This window comes from Carassius carassius, chromosome 30, assembly GCF_963082965.1.
Source record: "Carassius carassius chromosome 30, fCarCar2.1, whole genome shotgun sequence".
Taxonomy (NCBI): Eukaryota; Metazoa; Chordata; class Actinopteri; order Cypriniformes; family Cyprinidae; genus Carassius; species Carassius carassius.
In genome coordinates this window covers 12751182-12775839 of record NC_081784.1, presented here as the reverse complement: position 1 = coordinate 12775839, position 24658 = coordinate 12751182, and the positions used below count along the sequence as shown (strand labels likewise).

The 24658-nt window shown below is 38.7% G+C and overlaps 2 protein-coding genes across 10 annotated transcripts in view; one reads left to right on the top strand and one right to left on the bottom strand.

Annotated features, from left to right (window-relative positions):
* The first annotated feature begins 5334 nt into the window (after positions 1–5334).
* Positions 5335–22343, top strand: LOC132110657 (galactosylgalactosylxylosylprotein 3-beta-glucuronosyltransferase 2-like). The gene is made up of 4 exons (XM_059517452.1): positions 5335–6491; positions 12938–13082; positions 18542–18690; positions 21560–22343. Exons 1-4 carry the CDS (start codon positions 5919–5921, stop codon positions 21644–21646), a joined length of 954 nt encoding a protein of 317 aa, XP_059373435.1. The 5' UTR covers positions 5335–5918; the 3' UTR covers positions 21647–22343.
* LOC132110656 (stromal membrane-associated protein 1-like) overlaps positions 22237–24658 on the bottom strand; it is a 111453-nt gene continuing 109031 nt past the window's right edge. For all 9 annotated transcript variants that reach the window (XM_059517442.1, XM_059517443.1, XM_059517447.1 and 6 more), the window contains one exon: positions 22237–23305. In XM_059517442.1, the coding sequence (XP_059373425.1) occupies positions 23171–23305 (135 nt within the window). In that variant the 3' untranslated portion in view covers positions 22237–23170. The remainder of the gene's footprint in view (positions 23306–24658) is intronic.

Sequence of the window (24658 nt, the reverse complement as noted above, 5' to 3'; positions counted from 1 at the left end):
TATTTGACAATCTGATTACTGTTTGTTTGTTTTTTGTATGCAGGAATGATGTCATTATTCATTATTCATGTGATGGATGTGACATTAGTATTATCTTTCTAATTGTGAGCTACATGCACACACCAAACCTCCTTATTTTCCCTGAATACATTCCTGCAGCTTTACTAATCACAGCACTCAAGATTATTATGGCCTAATGCACGTCTGTGCCGTTTAATTAAGAAAGTTGAGTAAAGACTTTGAAAAGTCCTCCTGTCTGTCAGTCCTAACCTACGCCCCTCAGCAAGCTCTAAATCCTCCTAAGGGGCTGTGGCTCTTTCTATTCCACACTAATATCTTCTTCACTAAAGTCTGGAGCTAACCTCATTCAACAGAGCACTGCCGTGGCATATAAAAATGCAATACAGCACAAACAGATTAGGAAGAAATTTCAGCGCCTGGTCACATTGGCTTTTTTCATTTTCAAGATCATTAAATGTTGACAGTTCTTCTGTCATTAAGAGGAGGAAGTTAATTATGGCTTTGAAATGTAGTGCCATCACATTCAAACTGAATCTGAATATTAGAAAGTAATCATTTTAGCTGGAGGACATGTCCATTTCACACTACCTATAAAAGCCCTCTGAATGAGTATTGTGTTTCTAACAATATGCTCTTAAAGCACAGAATTCTTAGACTAATTTAGAGACTACGGTCTGTATATTACACCCTGTCCAGCCCCTACTCAAGTTGGTGCATTTGGAAACAATGATTGCAAATGAGATCTCCATGATATCTCAATTGTTTGAGATATTATATTGAGCTGAGATGAGCATATGCTTAACGCATCTCATTTCAAAACATTTGAAGTGTGCTTTTTACTAATTATTACCACAGCAATGAAAAATGACATTTCTATAATCTCATTTGCCTCTATAGACAGCCAGATTAAATGGAGAGCAAGTTGAGTCTTTTGCTTAGGACTATTTTTTTTTACACTGAATCCTAAGTTACAAAACAAAATGCATAAGGACATGGTCAGATTGGACAGTGTCTTTTATGTATGTTGCAAATTTACTGAACATGCAAAACAGTGCTGTGTGCTATGTGCTTGTTGTATGTGTGTACATATGGTGGTATTTTTACCAGCTTGTAACTCAGAAATAGCTTTTAAAATTAAGCAACAGGAATTTCTCTATTACACACACTCTCCAACGCATGTAAGGGGTTACATAGCTCTTATGACAAGAACCAGGAATGCTTGAGAATTTTGTCCTTTCTAGGGTTGCATCTTATAAAATCATGTCTGTTTTTTTGTTTGTTTTGATGTCTTAGGTCCATGTTGCTTTTAAATATCAGTCGAAACTGCACTAGAGTTCATATGGAAGTGGACAAAGACCCACCATTTCAGGGGCACTAGGATTTGGATGGCTGCGATCACACTTTTTTTCAAATGAACTGCACTAAGACCAATCGAACCAAAGTTCATTTTAATTGACCAAACCTACCAAGTGCATGATTCTTTTTTCTTTTCTTTAAGTTTATTTATACAGCACAATACATCAACAGTTGTTGACCATTGTGCTACATACAGAGGAAAAACAAGCTATCCTAGTATATAAAGGTAGGCTGTTCAATAATTTGGAACGACTGTCTAATTTGCTCCTATGCTGTTATTTCTCCCAGGAATTTTGCCATTGGAGCTCCACATGAGCACACAGCTCATTGTGTTGTAGCACACGGTCTAACTGCCAGTTACAGTGAATACAGATGCTTAAATGAAATCTAATGGAACCTCTGTTAAACCTACTGAATTATGAAAGTGCAACCTCTGAGCAATACAGTTTTCATGGGTGTATCCTTCTTCCAGCTGAGATGAAATCCAAGGGGCGTTGTCATTCATCAGCAGGTGAGAAAGAAGTCAGCGGGCTAGGTGCAGCTGGGACAGTGTGTCCTTCCGGCATGGATATGAAAACTAGTCTTCCAGTCTCTTAATCCAGCTACTGGTCGGACTAAACAAACAGAATCAAGAGAGTTTCCAAACAGAAGTGAACAGGCCAGGGAGAGACAAGCCTAATTGATCACCCTGTCTCCGCTCTTTATAGTTAACGGCTTCGTGTCACAGTAACAAATTAGATTGTTGCAGGATGAGACCAATTAATTGTGATGTTAGAAGGTCTTGCCAAGTTCCCTGTGCCAGATGCAATTGTGAACGCCAGTGATTTCTTGGTTTTGCCGGAGCACTCTATCAAAATGCCATTCTCTATTCTTCATGATTTGTAAATGCCTTCTCAGATAGAATGTGAAAGCATTTTCTTTTGTTTATTTCTTCACTGTTTTCTTTCAAGTGAGAAAAGAGTTAGGATGTACTTAAGCACAGCTAAAACTAAATGGGGACTTGCTAAATCGCTGCTGAGAGCAAACAGCACACACACAACAGCCACGAAACCAGCCATTCAAGACGTGAAGATGAAGGACCACTTGAAAAGATAGAATAGGAAGAAACGGTAACACTTATAGCAGCCATAGGATTTTCTTTTTATTATTATTTTTTTTTACTCTTAAATATTTGCACATTGGACTAACCTGATTTTTTCTTTCCAGTCATAATGTGCAAAAGAAGAAAATGTATGAAATTCAAAAAAAATTTTTAAGAGTTTTAGAAATTTTAGATTTTCTTCTTACAAATATATAGAATTTAAAAGATAGCTGCCAGAGACATACCAAGATGGCTGGTGAATAAAGTGAGACTTTGCCCAATCTAATCCAGTATTTCAAATACATCATGCTGCATTTGTGAGGATAGCGAACTCTCTCATTCAGTCTCTCCTTCTCTAGCAGATGTAATTTCCCCATGGATTAATTAGGGACCTAAATGACCTTTTACTGCATGTATATCCCATGAAGACAAAGTGCAGTGCTACGACAATCTGCACGGCTATCAGCATGTCGATTTGTAGTCTTGCTTGCTATCACTACATCACCAAGTTGCTCTGCTAATGCTAGGAAATAATTAATATACCGTGTGTGGCAAAAAATACATCCACATTCAGTAATTCAAAGTATCCTACATGTAAATGCTTAAGTTAGCCACAGTGTGAGAGAACCTTTTGGTATCACAGGTGCTAATATGTGTTTATCCCAGGACTCCCAGATTGAGGACACTGAGTGTCATCATCTATTAATGTACTCGAAATACTGTATGTGGCCTGTGAAATGCCATGTTACCGCTTCGGCTCTGTTTACTTGTGATTGAGCTCCAAGAGACATCTTTTGTTATGTAAATCTATCACGCAGCATGATATTCTGCCACAGATTCAAGGTCATCATTCATTGCTGTAGTAGCATTGCTTTTATTCACTGATTAAAAAAGAGCATCATGAGAATCTCGAAGAAAGCATTAGAAAAAGATGATGACATTTGAAATGAAAAGAGATGTTAACTACAAAAAGAAAAAAAAAGGATTGATTGTATGCTTGCTTGGATGGATGCTTCGAATTAGCATTTTCTTTAGTATCCTTGACATGAAAGAGCATGCAAAGCTACTTCTGTCATTTAGAGATTTGGTTGCATGACCAGCACACATCTGACTCTGTTCTGGAAATTATTCACACACAAAGTCAGTTAAATTACTCTGGCATTCAAGCTATTAAGCCAATTTTGCTATACATCTTACAACTCAATTTATTGTACAGCTAAAATGGTGGCAGAATTGGAAACAAACCATTATCAGGTTGAAACATTAGATGCATTTCGCTCGAAAATTAGATTAGGCTTGCAACAAGTGAAACTATTTGAATGCTTCAATTTTTAGTTGAGAAAAAGTCCAACAGCAATTTGTTTCTGTAGCTTCGAGAACAGAGACCTAATGCTGTTAAGTCCAGACCAATTGATTCCATTGAGTTATGTTTAGAAAAAGTATTGGCTCAAGCAGAATTCGCACAATAATGGAAAGTGATGAAAAGTCATTTATCTGCAAATGGTGTTGACAAATGCATTCTATACTTCCTGTTTATTGTGAAGAACTAAATTGCTTTGCCTTACTCTTATTGAATTGAGACCTAAATTATCATTTGATTTAGTTGTGCTGTGATCTGTTTTCATGGGGCACTGCTTTAATTGGTTGTTATTGCATTCTGTTGGCTTCATCAGCATGCATAAGGATTGAAAGGATATTTCTCCATCAATAAACAGCTTTTGTTTTCCTCCTCCCCCACCACTGAAAGCCATTAAATTGTCCATGCTCTCTTGCAACGCGTCATCAGCATGAAGGAAGATGGGAGGATTACCAGATTAGATTGACTGCAAAAAATGCACAGTAGCACCATTTTCTTTTTTGAAGTGTGTCATAGTGTCTATAATTCCTTCGGAACAGCATAAATCCTCCTTATTTCATGCCATCTCATCACCTCAGTTCTCACAAAAAAAAAAAAAATGAATAAAAAACCACTTGCTCCATGTAATAGAACAGTTCACTGTGGATCAATTACATTACATCCAAGACTTGGAGCTTGTTTCTTAAATAATCATGCCATAACCATTTTGCTTCTCCTTATACTTCACCGTGCTTTTATTTCAGTCTAGATGCAATAAAATGAACAATAGCCACTGTTACCTGTCAGATTTCGGCCATTTACAACAAAAGGGTGACCATAATGAGATAGCGTCTCTGACAGTTGCTTCTATTTTCTGTGATTGACATTGTCTGTGGTGACAGGGGGTGGCATGTTGAGAATGGGAGGACAAGGCTGGATGTCACAATCAATTGCTGTCATCGTACTGTGAATGGAGACACAAGACAGTTATATAGACACACTAGTGCTGAAATGAACATCATAAAAGCCTGCAGGCAATGTGTCAGCCATTTTGATTACAATGTTGACTGTTAAATCTAATAAATTGCCATGTTGCTTTTTACCTTGTTGTTAGTCATGCATCAGGATACTTTGTTTATGCCATCAAGTGATCTGCTAAATCTACAGATGGGAATATGCCTGAAGCAAATGAAGTCAACAGATTGAGTCGTAAGTCAGTTATATTGTTAATGTGGAAAAATGAGGATGGATTTCACAGGACCTTCATATACAAGCTGACAATTAATTGCCATTTTAATCAATATTAATTTAGTTACATTTTACATTGATCAACAGAACAAAAATCATTTGGCTAGCAGTTTCCCTCAACATATTCTACATACTCAGATATCTTACCTGTAGCTTTAAATGGTGTTTAAAGAAATCAGCAAATTCTATGCAATAGTAACATGAAAACCACCCAGAAATCAACTGACATTCAGCATGACATTCAGACACACCTTCTGTTCCATCTGACAGTCCCTCTGGAACAAACTAAAGACTGACAGACAAATATGTGAATATTAGCCTACATGAAATCTGCTATCGCGCAAAAATACAGACAACAATGCAAGTGATTCCTGTCTCGCTCTCTGTAGTGTGCAGGTGGGGAGGGTGAAATCTCAGTTTGGAGTCAGTCTTCCTCATTTCATCGGACTACAGCAGCGTCACACCATCAGCTCAGTCCCATCATTCGATGCAGTTTTGAGTAATCATTACACCTAAATGGATTTATTGTTCTCCAATATGCACGTGACTAAAACAATGACCTGTTGCTATTTTTGGAACTGTTCTCTGCGCTGAACGACTGCAAACTCCCTGGGCTAAATATCGGGAGCATCATCTCAGGGAACGGACTCTCTGGCGGAGCGCAGGACGGGATGGCATCGCTACAGCGCGTTTAGGAAACGGGAATGGGAAGTTTACACGATCGTGGACTGCGGATACTGGCTAAAAAACACGGCTTTAAAGGAAGTTTAACAAGTAATAATCTGCAATAATTAAATGATCGGCTCTGAATGAACTGCTCTGTTTGTGGCGGACTGTTAATTCTTCACATTAAGCAGTGCTGGCTCTTCGGGCACAATGAAGTCCATCTTCTACACTCGTTTTTTCATCCTTCTTCCGTGGATCTTGATAGTGATCATCGTGATCGACATCGATACAAAGAGATTGTCTGTTCGGAACACGGCCAGCTTTTATTTATCTCGGCTGGGAAATGTGCAGCAGCAGCGGCAGGTTGTCAGGACGACCCGGAGCAGCAGCAGCAGCACCAGCAGCAGCAGCAGCGGGAGTAACGCCACATCTCTCCCGGTCATTTATGCCATCACTCCTACTTACAGCCGAGCGGTGCAGAAAGCAGAGCTCACCCGCTTGGCAAATACGTTCCGCCAGGTTCCGCAGTTCCACTGGATCGTGGTGGAGGACTCGAACTCCCACACGGAGCTGGTTTCTCGGTTTCTCGCCCGCTCCGGGCTGCGATTCACTCACCTGAACGTGTTCACCCCGCGCAGGTTCAAGCGGACAGGGATGCCCCGAGCGACCGAGCAGAGGAACTTAGCGCTCGGCTGGCTGAGAGGACATCGCTCAGTCAAAGATAAAGGAGTCGTTTTCTTCGCGGATGATGATAACACTTACAGCCTTGCGTTATTTGAAGAGGTAAACACCACTTTGAGATGGCTATTGGTTTAATTCTACTTAGACGAGTAAGGATTGAGATGAATCTGAAAAATGAAAATAAAGTATAGATGGATAGAAAAGCAACGCAAATAGAAATGTTACATGGCATAACCTCATGCTGGTTCACACTGGTCCAAGTCATAAGCTCATATGAATTGCGTCTATATGAATTGTGCTGTCTAGATTTGGCTGGGATTTGCTATAGCCTACGGTTGCGACACCTGGTCAAAAAAAAGAAAGAAAGAAGAAGAAGATGATGATGATGAAAAAAACAAACACCACAGTGTCTCTGTTATCCTGATCCTGATATGTTGACCATGGACCACGAAACCATTAACAATGGTCAAATTTTCGAAATTGAGATTTATACATCACCTGAATGCTGAATAAATAAGCTTTCCATTGATGTAGTCTATGGTTTGTTGGTACAGGCCTGGTCAGGATACAACTATTGGAAAATCTGGAATCTGAAGGTACAAAAATATATTGAGAAAATAAATAGCCTTTAAAGCTGTCCAAATGAAGTTCTTAGCAATGCATATAACTAAACAAAAATTAAGTTTGATATATTTACGGTAGCAAATTTACAAAACATATCCATAGAACATGATCTTTACTTAAAGGGTTAGTTCACCCCAAAATGAAAATTATGTCATTAATGACTCCATTGAAAATGTATGTACGGTATACTGTCCATATCCAGAAAGGTAATAAAAACATCATCAAAGTAGTACATGTGACATCAGAGGGTCAGTTAGAATTTGTTGAAGCATCGAAAATTTTTGTTATTTTTGGACCATGTATTTGTATTTGTGTACAATGTATTTTCAATGCTTCAACAAATTCTATCTGACCCTCTGATGTCATATGGACTACTTTGATGATGTTTTTATTACCTTTCTGGATATGGACAGTATACCGTACATACATTTTCAATGGAGTCATTAATGACATAATTTCATTTTTGGGTGAACTAACCCTTTAATATCCCAATGATTTTTGGCATCATTTTTGACTCATACAGTTTATTTTTGTCTATTGCTAAAAATATACCTGTGCTACTTATGACTGGTTTTGTGGTCCAGGATCACATATATGATATGTCTGACTCATTGAAAAGGGTCAAATATGTTTACTCAAATGGTGCAGAACGAGTTAATTATATGCCTATCTTAATTTTTCCACCAAATGCAATATAGCATCTAAGGCTGCACGATGTGTCGTTTAAGCATCGATATCGCGATGTCCGAATCCACGATAGTCACATCGCAGGATGTGCGATGTAGGCTGTCGTAGTTGATCCGTTATTCATTAACTGTACGGGCCAGTTACTCCCCTGCCCTTGACGAATGTGATTCGCAGATTAATTGCACAGCTTAACCATCATAGAGTGAAAGTTTATAATTGACAGGACTGAAAACCACATGCAAGTTTAACAGGGCAGAGAGAGAGGGAGCGCGAGAGAGACAGAGAGAGAGAGAGCGCGCGAGAGAGACAGAGAGAACGAGAGAGACAGAGAGAGAGAGCGCGCGCGCGCGCGAGAGAGAGAAGAGAGCGCGCGAGAGAGACAGAGAGAGAGAGAGAGAGAGAGAGAGAGAGAGAGAGCACGCGCGAGAGAAACAGAGAGAGAGAGAAAGCGCGCGCGCGCGAGAGAGACAGGGAGAGAGAGCGCGCGCGCGAGAGACAGAGAGAGAGAGCGCGTGCGCGAGAGAGACACAGAGAGAGAGCGCGCGTGCGAGAGAGAGAGACAGACAGAGAGTACATTAGAAGTACCATCAATGTTTATAGAAATGTATATGGATTTATTTTGCATGTAATTTTTTTTTATTTATGAATATACATGTATTTTTGTTTTGTTTGTTTCTATTCTGCTATGTACAATGCTTTGGCAATATGTACCTTTGTATGTCATGCCAATAAAGCAATATGAATTGAATTGAGAGAGAGATAGAGAGACCGAGAGAGAGCAAGCCGTTTTCAAACAACACAAGCGCTGTCTTGCTCTCTCTCCCTCGCGCATATTAAACAATTGACACGGTGGTGTCGATGTTTAAATCATTTAAAATGAGAATGTAAGTGTGCTCACCCCATTTTGTTTGTTTGTAAGAAAAAATATCGCAATATATATCGCAGAAAAATAAAATATCGCAATGTCATTTTTTCCTAATATCGTGCAGCCCTAATAGCATCTACAACACCCGGCAAATAAATGTATAAGTCTGGTGTGTAGATCAACATGCTTTACAAAGTGTGATATACAGACACAATCAATTGCCTCTACAGTATTTGCCTGGAGAACATGCACTGTAAAAATTTAATAAAATTGAAAAGCTAATAATTTAAGGCAGGTATTAAAGTCAATTCAACCTCTATGTTGTCACTGTATGAGATTTTTTGGTACTCCACAAGGTTGCTGCATTATATTTAAATACGTACAGTATAGTTAAAGAGAAAGAGAAGTATATAAAAAAGTGGCAATTAATAAATAACTTGCAGTGCATCAGGAGACTTCGCTGTGACATCTATCTCCATGGTCATTTATGTGATGTGTTTTATCTCACCATTGCCAACTATTTCTTATGAGATTCAAAAGCACAGCAGTTGACGCACATAAAGGGAGAGGTCACCCCATTATTTACTCACTCTCATGTCGTGTATTAATTTCTTTGTTGTGCTGAACACAAAATAGGATATTTTGAAGAATGTGGGTCACCAAACAGTTGCTGGTCCCCATTGACTTTGATAGTAGGGAAAAATAATAGGATGGAAGTCGCTGTGGACCAGTACCTTTTTGGTTACCCCCATTCTCCAAAATAACTTTTCCATTCAACTGAGGCAAGAAACTAATTCAGGTTTAAAAAAAAATTGAGAGTAAGTAAATTATGACAGACTGTTCATTTCTGGGTGAACTATCCCTTAAGTGAAGGCGACCCAGTATACTGTGTAGTCAAGCAGAGTGATTTAACCCAGTTTAAGGCAGTGGAAGTCACAGAGAAATGACAGAGTGACCTGACAGCTGGGAAATTAGGATTTGTCTGTTTAAACGGTTGTCTGCAGACAATGGATGAAACAGTAACATAGCAAAGTGATGAGTGGAGACACTCTTCATTTGAGGCTGTGTCTAACACAAGTTATGCTTTTCTATGTCTTCCACACATTAAAAACCTTTTCAATTCTGCACATATTTATTCAGGATATGTTTTTGATCAAGTCAGCAGGATTCTGGTAATTATAAGAGTGTAAGCAGTAGGATTAAAGAAGTAGCGCTCTCAAAAAAATGAATATTATAATTTACCCTCATGTCATTCCAAACTCATATGCTGTTATTTATTTATTTAATTTACTGTACTTTGTTATTCTTCTTGCTATTTCCCTATAGTGGCTAATGAATCCGAAGTCTCACACATTCACAGAAAACGCTTATTTCCACATTAAAAAATAAGATGGACAGTACAGTATGCAATATCAAATGTAGTGCACAAGTCATATGGACCACTTTTAACGTTATTTTATCATTATTATTATTATTTTTAGTTTTGAGTCCAACAAGGACACCACATGTGATGACAGAATTTCCATTGTTAGTTGAGCCAATCACATGAGGAAACAACTATTTTACAAGTTCTGTCAGTGGGGTGTAAGAAGACTGAATGAAAATGTACAAAATCAAATGAATTAGCCACCAAAATGTTAGAATTACCATGTAAATGTTTTGCTTTACTTGATGTCTGATGGTTGGATGTTTCTTTTATTTGACTGGAAAGCATAAGTTCACTAGGAATAAGACAGCAGACGAGTGATAAAAGAACAGAAGAGGTTTCTTCCTCTGCATTACCTTTTCTGTCCATTCTACAGTAACACAAAATATTTTTCTCTCTCTTGGCTATTGTCCAAACCCTGCACTTATAGCTCATCATATCATTTATCATCAATTATTCTACTCTTATCCTACCTCTGCTTTTTCCTCCTGTCTTAGCTGGTCTCTTTACCTCTGCCATGGGCCTTACTGGCCTCCCAATTCCTTCAATGCTGCTTTGTGCATCCCTCTGCCCCTCTCTCTCTCTCTCCATTTCTCCAGAACACAGCTGGACATGTGGATGAACACATGGAACAGCCCCTGAGGGGTAAAGCGCACTGTCACTATGCTGATGACCCCTGCTCTGCTTAACACAAACACATTACACAGCACACCAATGAGAGTCATCCGGGCCTCTTTTAACAGCTAGTGTTTCTTAATGACAAATATTAATGACACATAGGAAATGTATTCATTTAGCACATACTGTTTTCCCCAATGAGAAATGTACAGCTCGAGTGATTCATCATCAGGCGACAGTAACTTAGAAGAACTGCAATGCAAACTCTCAAAACTGGTTAGAAAAGTACTAGCTAGAATGACACAGACATGACAGCAACAGTGAAACAATAGTTTTTTGATTAGTGATCAAGTTCCAGTGGGGAAAAAAAGTCTTTAAATGCCTGAGTGGAGTATGGAAGATTATTCTACCATAAAGATTTTGAGTGGAAATAGCTTTATCATTAAACACACAAATAAAAATGCATTATTATTTTTTGGATAGAAAATGGCAAACAATGTGTCAGACTAAAAAAAGAGAGCATGATATACGCGATAAAAAATCAGCCAATCAGAAATATCTTTGTTTGCATTCGTTCTCACATTCACAATGTGACGCAACTGAAGAGCATTACAAGAAAGGACACATACCTTGTATTTTCACATCTAATATGGTGCTTTATTAGACTGCTTGTTTTTCCATGTGAAATGTGAGGGTCATACTGTATGATATCCTTGTTTTGAACTTCCTTGTTTTCTCCTTGTTTATGTTTAATCCCAACCAAAAATGAGAATTCTGTAATCATTTACTCAACTGTCATTCCAAACCTGTATCTATGTATTGCTTCTGCTGAGCACAATAACCAGATCAATATTTGGGTTTGCAACCTAACAAACGTAAATTTCATTGACTTCCACTGTATTTTTTGTCCATACACTGCAAGTCAATGGGAACTGAAACAATTTAGTTACCAACATCCTTGTATATATTTAGGATAAAATTTATTGTAGTATTTTATGCAGTGTTGCTTCTTGTTTCGAGGATTTTCAGATATTTTTACTGGAAAGCGAGTCGAAAAATGTCATTTTGCGCTGTGTATGAATCGGCAGCACATGGTCATAATAAAGTCAGATTTTGATTTTCGTGGTAAAGTATACTATGTATTCTCCTACTCTGCCTTGTGGCTTTCATGCCACATCACAGCAAATCCTACATTAGATTCATTGTTCTCAGTTGTAACCTGTCTTTCCTTAGAAATATAGTTCCTTACTAGATCCGATTTTGTTGTAGCATTGTTTGAACCCTCTCTGGAACTGCGAGGCAGCATGTAGAATTTTGCTATCGAAGGTGATTTTACCTCCCTAAAGATATCGAAAACACTCATCTAGTACAAATTTATTTCTCTGCACCATGTTGTCAAAATGGGGCCAGACTTTCATATTCCCTGTCCCTGCAGGAAAACACATGGGTCACAAAAACTGCCAAATACAGATGCCTTGCCATAGGCGCCTGTAGCTTAAGAGCTCAGCTCTAAGAACAATGTATGTGACATTGCATTTGATGGCTGTGCCTGTTGCCCTTGTTGTCAACTTCAACGCAAAAGGACGCTTGGCACCTGCAGATGACATCCTCTTTGCTGAGGAGAATTCTTTGAGCTGTGTGAGACTTTAAGAGCACCCTTTATGGAGTTGGAGCCTTTGCAGAGAGGGAGGAAGACAGACATTAGAAATAAAGCTAAAGGGGCAGCAGTTTGGGCTTCAAAGTTTGTCCGTAGCTTACCGCCGCCAGCCACAGGCACAGGCATGTCACCCGACTGCGTACAGCACTCACATAAATAGAACAACCATTAAATATTCAAAGGCTACACTGACCATTTGTTTGAGAAATTGCAGCCACGCTCATTTCCCCAGTGGCAAATCGTTTATATTTTTATTATATATGAAGGAACGAAGGGAAAACAAGATTCTTTCAGCAGTAGGACGTTTTCCTCAAGTAAGATGGTATCTTGTTGGGAATGACAGTTTTAGTGTTGGCGTGTGGTTCAATCAGATGTGATCGTGTTTATGAAACTGAAGAGCAATGTGTGCTGTCTCCAGCAGACTGCAGGTGGACAGACTTATTTATGCTGAAAATGAGCTAGGATTTTATAAGCCATACTGTGTGTGGTGGTCCTACATTTGTTCCTTTAAAAATAATAATAGACTAACTACTGCATATGGTCAGCACTATAAAGGTCCAAAGAACTGACTGAAGGGTGCACAACAAAACTCTGCAGATCTTTATGATTACTTGGTGGATTGAGTTTGTAATATTATCATATTTACTGTTGCTCTGCCTTTGACTGTTCAGATGCGGTCAACCAGGAGAGTGTCAGTGTGGCCGGTGGGACTCGTTGGAGGCCGGAGGTACGAGCGGCCATTAGTGGAAAAGGGGAAAGTGGTCGGCTGGTACACAGGCTGGAAGGCCGACAGGCCATTTGCAATTGACATGGCTGGTAAGACACCACTAAGATCTCTTGAAAATATTTAATTTAACAAAATGCACGTTCATTTAAATACCATTAGCAATTTTTTACTGATTGTTAATACAAAAGAAAATGTAACAATAATGGTTCATAAAAATCTTGCTGCAACATTGTTACCCAAACAGGAAAAAAAGGCACATATATTTGAATATGTGACAATTAAGCCCGTTATACACTATGTGCAGGATGAAACATTAACACAAAAGCATTCAGTCACACTGACAGCATCTGTGTAACAGAACTGCAGGTCAAAATAACAGTGTTATAAATAAAGTGATTTCTCTTTTTAAAAAAATGGTTATTGGAGTGTGTCATTGAAAACGATGGAATAGAATGTAAACCACCTCAAATTGCTAAATAATTCGTCAATTCATTATTTTATGTTGCTTTACAAAAAGCTTTGAAGCTTTTTTTTGTATTGATCAGTAAAAAGTATTGATCAATTAGTTTATAGTGCATTTTCACCACTCAATGCTGAAACTGCTCACTGTAAATGGTTAACATGAGACCCTGAAAAGCAGAAAACTACAAAAAATTACGTATTGGACATGAAAAATCCTTTGCATCATGACAATGGGATTTTTTTTATAACTGGTTTAGTATTACAGATTATGCAGCCATTTAAAAAAGCTGTTTGACCAGTTCTTAAAAATATTCATTTCTCAATTTCAAATTTTCATAGGCCCTAAACATGATCTGGCCCACTCCCTTGAGTGACAAAGAAAGATTTTTGGTTAAATATTTGGTTAAATAACAGATTTTAGTTGACTTGCACTTTCCGTCAACCCAGCTGGTTTTTAAATTTCAGAACTAATTTGTGCAAAATGCATAACATTTCTTTTTTACATCCTGCCCATCTGAAAGCTTCCATTTAAATTACATTCATTCATTAGGCAGATGCTTTTATTCAAAATGATTTGCAGTGCATTCAAGATATCAATTTTTTCAGTATGCCGGTTCTCCTAGGAATCAAACCATGACACGTGTCATTGCAGGTGAGCTACTGTGACCAAATAACTATCCATTAACGACTCAATAAAGACATTCTTAGAGTGCAGAACTATTATTATAAATGTTTTAAAAGTATTGGAGAAGCAGAACATCATTAGCTGGTGCATTATTTCTTCAAGTTTCACCACTAGTGCTCTAAATTTTATTTAATGTTATTATGTTATTGAACTTCCTCCATCCATATCTCTGTCCATCTTCTCTGTGTTCTGAAGGATATTCTGCCCATGTTATACCATGTACTGCTGATAATCACAACATCAGCTGTGTGAGGAGCAGCTTGCCTGCACAGATAAGCAGATGGGACTTCTTTGCAGTTTGGTTTTGTTGACACTTTCCAGACTTCCCCTCTCCAAAATCTTTTCAATAGGCATACAAAATTGACCCAAAGCAGGCAGCAAAGCGGTTCCTATATAGAGAGACCATGCAAAAGGAATGCTCTAAGCTGATGGGGAAAAAAAAGCTTTGAAACACCAAAGAGTCTTCTGAAGAGGCTTTTCTCCTATACAATACTAGTGATAGATCAGCTAGTCATGTCAATGTTTACAAAGGGAAGGTACCAAGAATCAGGCTTGTTAATGTTAAAGGAAAGTAAATTACTATTTAAAAAAACAAACAAAAAATGTGTTCATGTGTTTTTTTAAGCAACAACGCTGTTTTGGGGCATGAAAAGGCAAACTTTTGAAGAAAAAAAAAACACATTGAGCGCAATTTCTTAAAAACTATACCATTACTGTGTCCATGATAAAAAAAAAAAAAGCTTATTTGTGATGTCACGTGCATACGTTTTGTGTGTTCAGTATATAGGCGCGCACGAGCACGTACTTGAAGAATGCATGTGCACAGGAGTATAGTGTTTCTTTGCAAAGTTACATTGCCAACTACTGGCCTGGCATGCATAAAGCGTTTTTAGTCATTTTCACGGCTCCGTATGAACGGTGTTCACTTAGGTAATTGTAGGTCATCTGTACACTAAACCTCTCAGAAATGCATAGGAAAAACTTTTAGAACAAGTCGCGTACATGCGATAAGTGAAACTTCACGGTCTCTGTTCTTCTCTGGAGGAGTGAACTGCCAACCCCTTCCCGATCTGCTGAGACCATCAAAACCTTCAAGAAAGAGCTGAAGACACACTTCTTCCACAAGCACTTAACTAAAACACAACCATAAACAAAAGCACTTCCTATAATAACTCCTGGCACTTGGCAATGTGTACTGCAAATATTGTTGGCTCTTCTGAAAAATTGTTTGTGATGTTCCACATTTTTAAGTCACTTTGGAGAAAACCATATGCTAAATGAACAAAAGTAATTTGGAAGTTGTCATGTCAGGCTGGTCAGGATACCCAAAAAGGGATGTTAAAAGCATCCGTGTTTACACTTTTGGGGGAAATCAGCTTTCAAATGGCTTTTATGTTTTCATGGTAAACTGTATTTCAACAGTGTAAAAAAAGACACACTATTACAAAGCATAACAAGTAGGAAAAGATGACAGATACCCTGTACTTTAGGTAGAAGTGAGGTGATGGGGCAACCATTTGCTCTCTGCTCCCTATAATTGGCGAAAAGCACCTTTACCAAAGCTAAATTCAGCAATTTCTCTGTGCATTTTTAACAAACATGAGCTCTCAAGCAATGCATTAAAGAGGGTAGGTTGAAAAGATGCTGACAGGTTGGAAACATCCAAATGGAGAGAAGCAGGGCTCCTATCCAGCTCGAGGGAATGAATACAGCGTCAGAGATAGCAGTGCATAGTTAAAGCAATCCCTAATTCCCCAGACTCCAGTGCTGCCTCTGGATATTATGCTGTTCATGAAACTCTAATAACAAGAGATGCTATCATCTCTTGCTCATGTGATCTCCGTTACTACCACTATTGCTCCTCTTCCATAGCTTGTATTCTTCACACTTGTTCGCTCACCCATAATATCATCATCATTTTCATGAGAGATAATGTATTACCGTCAAGCCCTGACAGTGAGCATCTCCCTTCACAAACACTTTACACAATGTATACGCTTCCTCACATTGCTGCTGTAGACTAAACACATGTTCTATTAGCTGTTTAAGGTTCATAAATCCGCCGGCTCTACTATACTTCTCCCTGAACAAAAGCTGAGAACAATGAGGTTATTTAGTATTCCTGCCGTAAAGCTTCTTCTGAGAGCAAACACAATAGCAGAGAAAAGGTCCTGAACCACCTCTCTCGTTGCATTCAAGCACTGCTCTCACCTGAAGAGGAGCTCAAGTGCTTGTATTAACATGGAAACCTTTTTAACACACAATAGTGAAATTTTGCGCATTAGGCGGAGAAGGTTTGAAAAGATTATGCACAAGAATAAACAGTAACAAAAAGCAACATCTGTAGTGTACACAGTGATTAGTCCTTGCATGAGTCACACTAGCTTTTACATGATCTGTGTAACAAGTATGTATTTTTTTCCTAGGGGTCTGGGGAACAATTGGTATAATTTTACTTTACAAATATTTTATAACATTTCTAAAATAATAAAATGCACTCATTATATTATTCTAACAGCTTCTTTGGTGGGCACTATGATACAATTTGCACACTCCTAAATATTTGAGAACTGTGCGATTAAATTTAGTTGAATCTACAGTACCATTAATATGGTTAGGGTTGGCAAGATTTTTAATGTTTAAAATATAAAATAAAATAAAAAAGTCTCTGAGGCTCACCAGGCGTGCATTTATTTGATCAAAAATACAGTACAAGCAGTATTTGTGTGAAATATTATTACACCAAATTGGTAACTTAAAATAAGAGTTTTCTGTTTTAATCTACTTTAAAATGTAATTTATTCCTGTTATGCAAAGCTGAATCTTTAGCATCCAAATAATGTTGAAAACATTTGTGCTATTTAATATTTTTTGTGGAAACTATGATACATTTGTTTTGGATTATTAGATGAATATAAAGTTCTAAAGAACAATATAAATATTTTGTAATATTTAAAATGTTACATTTGAAAGGTTTTATCACTTTTAATCACATTAATGTGTAGTTATAATAATTACAAATTACCGCAAACATTTAAACTGGTGTACGTATGAACAGATGGAATAAAACAGCAGACTGATTAAATTACATCAATGAGCTCATATTGTACCAGAGTTCAATCCTTTTGACATTTAACCTTATGAAAATAAGTTAATTGTTAGTGACACTTATTAGTGAAACTAATTTAAAAAGTGCACTTTCCAATTTGCTTTTTACAGATTGTTTTATATTTGTATTTACTCATTGTCCTTTATTCATGTTAGACACTTTATTAATATGATTTACTTATTTAAATGTAATTATAATAATTAGAGCTGGTTTTAAAAATCAGGATGTGAATGTTCAGGGTGGGTTTACTACATTACTACACTGTTTATGTATTTAACTCAGCAGCGCAGCTAGCGAGTCCCTGAAGTGCTGTTGGTGCAACACCAGAAAGATGTCCGGCTCTTCAGCTGTATCAAAGCCATATCCCTGAATCTCTGAGCATAGTTTCTTACATCATTCCCCCAATACTCCAACAGGGACATCAAAAGGCAATATAGTCATGAAAAAAAAAAAAAAAAAAAGATCAAAAGAAAAAAGTTGCCTGGCCTGCTATTATAAATAAACTTTGACAGTATGGATGTCGATCTGAGGAAGAGAACAAGGGCATAGTTAACCAGGGCTTAGATGAACATTGCATTGCTGTCGTGAGCTCACTTCTGCAGATCTGATGGAAGCCCAGGTGGTTTACGCTGGAACGCAAGCGTCCCAGAAAACAGCCTGTGCCCAGGATAAAAAGCCCACAACAGAGGGTGGTATTCCCTATGGTGAAATTGAAAAGTCCTTCTCCTGTTTTGTAGCTGAGACGATGTCATCGAGAGAAATGGAAACGAGGGGGTGAAAAACTTATCCTGACCCACATGCAGCTGTGGGACGGTTCAACCTGCTCCCATGAGAAATGCATAAGTTCAAGAGCAAGCTGGAAAGCCGTGTATCTGTGCACAGCTAATACAGTGTAAATGAGAGAGTGTGCTTGAATATATAATGAGATTATCTGCACAATAATTACTTTTAGATAAATTTGCAATAAACAATTGCAGGTCTGTAAGCTTTTTGATTTATATTTGGTCAAATTTCTGGAGCTTGTGCGAAGCCCTGACTGTCTCACTTGCAAACGAGGTCTATAGAAAGCTATCTTCTAGTATTCCCATTCATCTCAATGGCAGTTGTTCAACACCTGGTAGTATGCAATTTGCACAATTTGCTCAAGGGTACGCACTTCTTTCCAAACTCTTCATTAATAATTATCATGAGCTATGACATCAAAAGCAGCAAAAAGGAAAAAGTAATAAAAACATTTTATTTAAATATCTGATTTATACTTTGCATGCAAAACTGTTTTTTTTCATTGGCAGGTTTTGCAGTGAACCTGCATGTGATCCTGTCAAACCCACGTGCCCTGTTCAAGAGAAGAGGAGCCAAACCAGGGATGCAAGAGTCTGATTTTCTCAAACAGATCACCAAGGTGGAGGACTTGGAGCCAAAGGCCAAGAACTGTACACAGGTCAGTTGAGAAGCCTGCATTTGCATCCTTCACACTGACTATCATGAATACTACTACTACTACAAAAAACAAAACAAAAAAACCATTCCAGTTTTTGATGTCTCTCTTGAGTCTGAGTCAGTAGTTTAGGCATTATGACTCAACCCTCTCTTTTTGGTACAAATCTGAAAACCTAACGTAACCGCATTCTATTCTTCTACCAGTGACAATAGTGAGTATCACTGTCAAGGAGCTATTGAAACTGAAAAACTAATTCATATGTACAGTATTTGACTTGGTGTGATTCTAAAAGCTCCTGCATTCATCCATGGCACATTATCTCAGGAGCTCAAATCTCAAGCTCAAATCTCTTCAGTCGGCTCACCTTACGTGTCAGAATGCTCTCTTCCTCGCTGTACCACGCGTCACTGCTACTGCCATCATCATTATCACCCAATTACCCTAATGGTAGCCACACTGGGTTATTAATAGTGACTATTAGCAGGGCTGACAATTCCACTAATCACCAAAACCAGAAAGAGCAGAACATGCTTCCAACACAGCATAATGTGCGCATTGTAAACAGACTGCAGAGAGCGCATGTTTATTCCTGTACAATGCCATGGCCTGTGTAAACGTGTAGATATTGCACTCGTAAAACAGAGTAGAAAGGCCACTGACAGTTACGAAGAAGTGCAAGTCGCTACTTGGACAAAGTGGGAGTTTAATATACTTAAATTTGTGGCTGCAGTCCAATTATATGATGATGGCATTATGGAAGTAAACAAAATGAAGCACTTGTGCCAAAAGTTATGGGTCCTCGTGGGTCTGAGCTGTGCCTGTCCAAAGTGGAGCACTGCCAGCAACGTCTTTTGGAAAGGTCACATTTGTAGAAGCGTTCTTGAGGGTCCCAGTGGATGACTGTGACTAAGCCTGTGGGCAGGGCGATATGGCCACCTCCCAACATGCACTTCAAAATTAAGCACAGGGAGGCTGGGTAGGATTGAGGGGGGGTCATCTTATGGGAGTAATCAAGGCTGAATTGATGTGACAGGGAGGAAAGAGACCGAGGTAAAAAGGAAGAAGAAGAGGGCAAAGTGAAAAGTGAAAGTGAAGTGACATTCAGCCAAGTATGGTGACCCATACTCAGAATTTGTGCTCTGCATTTAACCCATCCGAAATGCACACACACAGAGCAGTGAACACACACACACACTGTGAGCACACACCCGGAGCAGTGGGCAGCCATTTATGCTGCGGCGCCCGGGGAGCAGTTGGGGGTTCAGTGCCTTGCTCAAGGGCACCTAAGTCGTGGTATTGAAGGTGGAGAGAGAACTGTACATGCACTCCCCCCACCCACAATTCCTGCCGGCCCGGGACTCGAACTCACAACCTTTCGATTGGGAGTCCGACTCTCTAACCATTAGGCCACGACTTCCCCTAAAGGGATTGTGTTTTGAGTTTGGCAGAGAGATGGCAAACAAGCCACATAAAAATGAAGCGGTGAAGAGTGTGAGAGAGATTCACAGGCTTATTTACAGAAGTCAGTGCATAGACTCTCCTATTTATTATTGTCAATCTCAATCGTGCTCCTGCAGACCAAATCCTGCCAGACTGCTGTCAGTGTGCCAGCATGCTTCACTCTGCCCATGACACAATCGCTCAAATGATTATCCTCTCTCAAGGCTTCAGATGCTCATCCTGTTTAGATTCAAAAGAAACCCTCAGAAAAATCGTCACCACAAGCATTGTTTCAGAAAATCTTTCATATCGGACAGCCCAATTCCAGACTTGAATCAATGAGTAATACACATTTAATAAAAGCTAAAATACTTTGACAATTATAGGCAATAAAAATTATGCAATCATGCAAGATTCTATCTTGTTTGTAAAAAATCGCTTTAAGGTGTATTTATTGTTAAAACTCTAGACTAAGATTCTTCATTAGCTAATATGAACTAAGAATGAATGATATTTTAAAAGAATTTATAAACCTTTATTAATATTCATTTCTACATGTACTAAATGTTAGTCTTCTAAATGACACAATACATGATATTACTGAAGCTAAAATGGTCAAATTTTCTGTCTCTATTAATTTGTGCTTTCATCCATCAATATTCCATTTTAAAAGCCAAAACAAGGTTTGGCACACATTGCAATAATGACAATGACATCTACACTTGTCTTATAATATTCTCATAGATACACAGACAATGACTTAGACTGCTCAAATATTAGTCCAAAAGCTATGAATGGTTTCAATTGTAATAACTTTTTCTTCAAAACTCTTTACAATTAGCAGAGTCCATGAGTTCTGGCTTCACACCTCCACACTGCTGTGGATCAGCAGCACATAAACACAACTAATGAAGTTTAACCACCCACAAACCAATTACAAATCACTTCAGGAAGTTTCCAATTTAGTCTATCTCAGACCTTCAGACTTAAAAACATTCATCCACATATAAAGCCCTGTCCTACAGCTTACTGGGCCCTGGGAATATTCATCAAGGGAAGAACAGGAGACAGCAAAGTGTCAAAAAAATTCATAAGAAGCATTATTACGGAATCTACAGTACCAGAGGGATACATCTTGTTATGAGGCCACTACAGGATGCTTTGGGTTACTTCTGGGTTGCTGCTCCACCGTGCACCATATTTATCTCTTATGATTCGGCTAAAACAAGCCAATCTGCAGTGCCATGTGTTCAGAAACTGACATGTCACACCTGAGTACGGCCATTTAGCTGTGCTCGTTCCCTGCACTGCCTCTATCTGATATAATTAAGATATGTAACCAATTATAGTGATGTACGTAAACTGCCTTGGTACATAAAATATGGGTTCTCATATTCTAAAATACCTGATTTCAAATGGTTTCTTTCAGGTCCTGGTCTGGCATACCCGCACTGAGAAGGTCAACCTGGGTAACGAACCAAAGCGACAACAGGACTCTGTCTATATAGAGGTCTAGCGAGTGACACTGCACTAAGACTGTCATATAACACTGGATAAAGGTCTGCCATCATCGGCACTTTCCAAATTGATGGCCACCTTTGAACTTTAGGATACCTGCTCTGGTGGAAAAGACATGCCAAGTGGTCTCAGTATTCTCTACTGACACACACAGTATATGCTGAAGCTTCTCACTGTGTCGTCACACTGGATTACCTGTAATGTGTTGGAAGGAGAAACCATGGAAAGGGTTTTTCAAATGGCTACTGCACATGAAAAAACTTAATCTTATTCCCATCTTGCACACTCTGGACACTTGGAGAATCAGATCAATGTCTGTGAACGCGGTGGAAAAAGACCAGCCACTAGAACAGAGAGGTAGAGTGTTGCTGAAGGGAATCGAACAGCCCACAAAAACTGAAGGATCAGTGGATGGAAAAACCCTGGAAATACGGTCTAAAGTGTGAGACACTATTACAAGGACAGAACTTTTGGATTACAACTGTCTTTATTCCAAACGACCCTCGTTAAAAGCAAAAAAAAAAAAAAAAGGAAATTAAAGAAAACTTTACAATAAATGCGTCTTTAGACAAAATGATCACACAATAGTTCATGGCTATTCATGGTTTAATGCACGGAAATAACAATATTCTGTCTCTGTACTAGGCACCAGAAAATGTAAACACATTATAGAAATAAACCTGGATGACACGGTGGGGATGTTTACATTATTGCACAGCAGAGAGACCCTGTCTGAGAGGATAGAAGCTCTGCTACAGCGGCGAGACTGTTGTGTTCGACTGCACATTTTTGATCGGTTCTTACTTTTCAAAACTAGCTAGCTAAAAAGATCATTCCTTCCCCAAGCCCCTTTTTATTGACCCCCAATGCCCCCTTTTTCCATTTGCCGTCACAGCCGTACAGCCGTCCAGGTTTATTTGTCGGTCACTCACTGTGCTTCTCTGTAACGCACACATTAAAACACCACAGTAAAGATGGAGTTTGTCATGGAGCTACACGGATGCGGTAGGGTGAGAGGCTGGAGACTGGGGGCGAGGGGTTCGACTATTTCATGATTACATACATTACATGGGTCTGTACAATATCCGCTACAGGGTTCTGGGACATGGGGTACAGAAGATAGGAAAAGGAAGGGGAATTCACAAATATGATAGCCATACCTCTATCTTTTAAATACTATGACTCACTATGGATTTGGTAAAGATATATTAGAAGCCTGTATAATTGGTCCAGCAGCTTTCTTGTAGCTGATATGCGTTTTGAAACCCCCCACCCCTACAAAAAAGAAAAACGGCAAATAAGACGCTCAAAGCTGCCAGTCTCTTACACTTCATAGTCTCGCTCACTTGATCAATACACAGGGAAGTTTGAATCGATGCTCTCCAGAGTAGTAATTGTTGGAAAGAGAAAGGAGAAAAAAATGACAGTATATGAATAAAACTCTGGGTGCGAGTGGTGGTGGAGGAGGAGAGGAGAGATGGAGGGATGTGGTGTCCCTTGTCCTCCATCTTCCCTCATTCATTTACTTCCAGAGCTGGGTGCTGAGGGTCTGACCGGAGGGGGGTGCCACCCAGCCGCCCATGGGGGCACCAGGTGGCCCAAATGCCATTGGAGCACCAGAACCGTTGAGGTTCACTCCAGACATCTGCTGGTTAATCTGAAAAAAAGACAAGAGGAGAGACAGAAGTGTGAAAAATCTTTATACAAAAGACTTGTTAGTATAATTAGATATGGTACAAAACCTACAGAGGAAGCATTTTAAGGCACCATGGACATGCTACCAAAAAGAAATTTTTTACAAAAAGTGCCGTCTCCTAAAATACCACATTTTGGCTTAATTCTGAGCCAACATTACAAGTATCCCTAGAGGAAAATGCAAGAATGCACTGAGCTCAATGAGAGAATTTTTTTTTTTTAAACACTCCAAATTGGCAGACTGGAGGAGAAATAACATTCTTAAACATTATCACTGATATTTAATTGAAACATTTTTCTGATGAAAATGTAATTGAACAGTTTAATGAAAAGCATTTATTATAACATCTGCATGAGCCATTCACTTTTATGCTTGTTTGAGAATTGCACTTTTAGTTTGCTAACAGTAAACTCAATTGAAATAAATAGTCTCCTTCGTAGAGAGCTATTTGTGTGGTGCAAAGCCTGTGTAGAGCGTTTTAAATTGGTTACTTACAATATTATATGAGTGTTAGGAATGCTGTCTATGAAGGTTGCTAGGTTTTGGAACAGAGCTGATATTATTATAAAAAGTAAAATACACTTGCTTCTGTGGAGTTTCTACAGTAACATGAACAGTAAAAGTGGTGTTTTTACCCAATCATCTCACCAGTCATTTCACCTGCGGATGGCTTTTCCCTCCAAGGTTTCCTTTTCCTCATTTATTTTTTTCAGGTTAGACTAAGCTGTCCTCTGATCTTTAAACTCATCACCCTTCTTATTACTCTTTGTCTACCTCCCTCTCTATTTCATTTTTTCAGTACCTCTACTCTTTTCCCTTGACTCCCTTGACAGTATTTTTCCAGAGAGCAGACCGGTGTAGAGGAGTGGGTCCTGTGGGTCATGCTGGCGGTGGGGCAGCCCATCAGACACATCTGTCTGATTTATACCGCCATCTCTACAGCTCATAACCAGCAGGGAGAGAAAAACTAATGGTTTCAAATAAGCAGCTCCCTATTTTTCATTATTAACTTGAATTCTGGCAACTCTAGTTTGTGCAATCTTTATCCAGCTGTCGAAAGGGATAAATAATGGAATACGGGCATTTCTTACTTTTAAATAAGAGTTTGATGTACTATGTTCACAATGTATGTACAAAACTACATAATCGAACATTCCGTGGGTTGTCTGGCATATATACGGAGGCTAAAATGATTACAATCTTTTATTACACAAAACTAATCTCTTCACTAAGAAACTGTGGATGATGACGGGAATACTGCTCACAACACATCATCAGTTCACCAAGCCTGACAGTAATCGTCTTGAAATATGT

Excerpts from the sequence above, each read along its gene's own strand:
- LOC132110657 (XM_059517452.1), top strand. The coding sequence starts at position 5,919 with ATGAAGTCCATCTTCTACACTCGTTTTTTCATCCTTCTTCCGTGGATC. Across the intron at positions 6,492-12,937 it reads GCCTTGCGTTATTTGAAGAG|ATGCGGTCAACCAGGAGAGT; the intron begins GTAAACACCACT and ends TTGACTGTTCAG. Across the intron at positions 18,691-21,559 it reads AGGCCAAGAACTGTACACAG|GTCCTGGTCTGGCATACCCG; the intron begins GTCAGTTGAGAA and ends GGTTTCTTTCAG.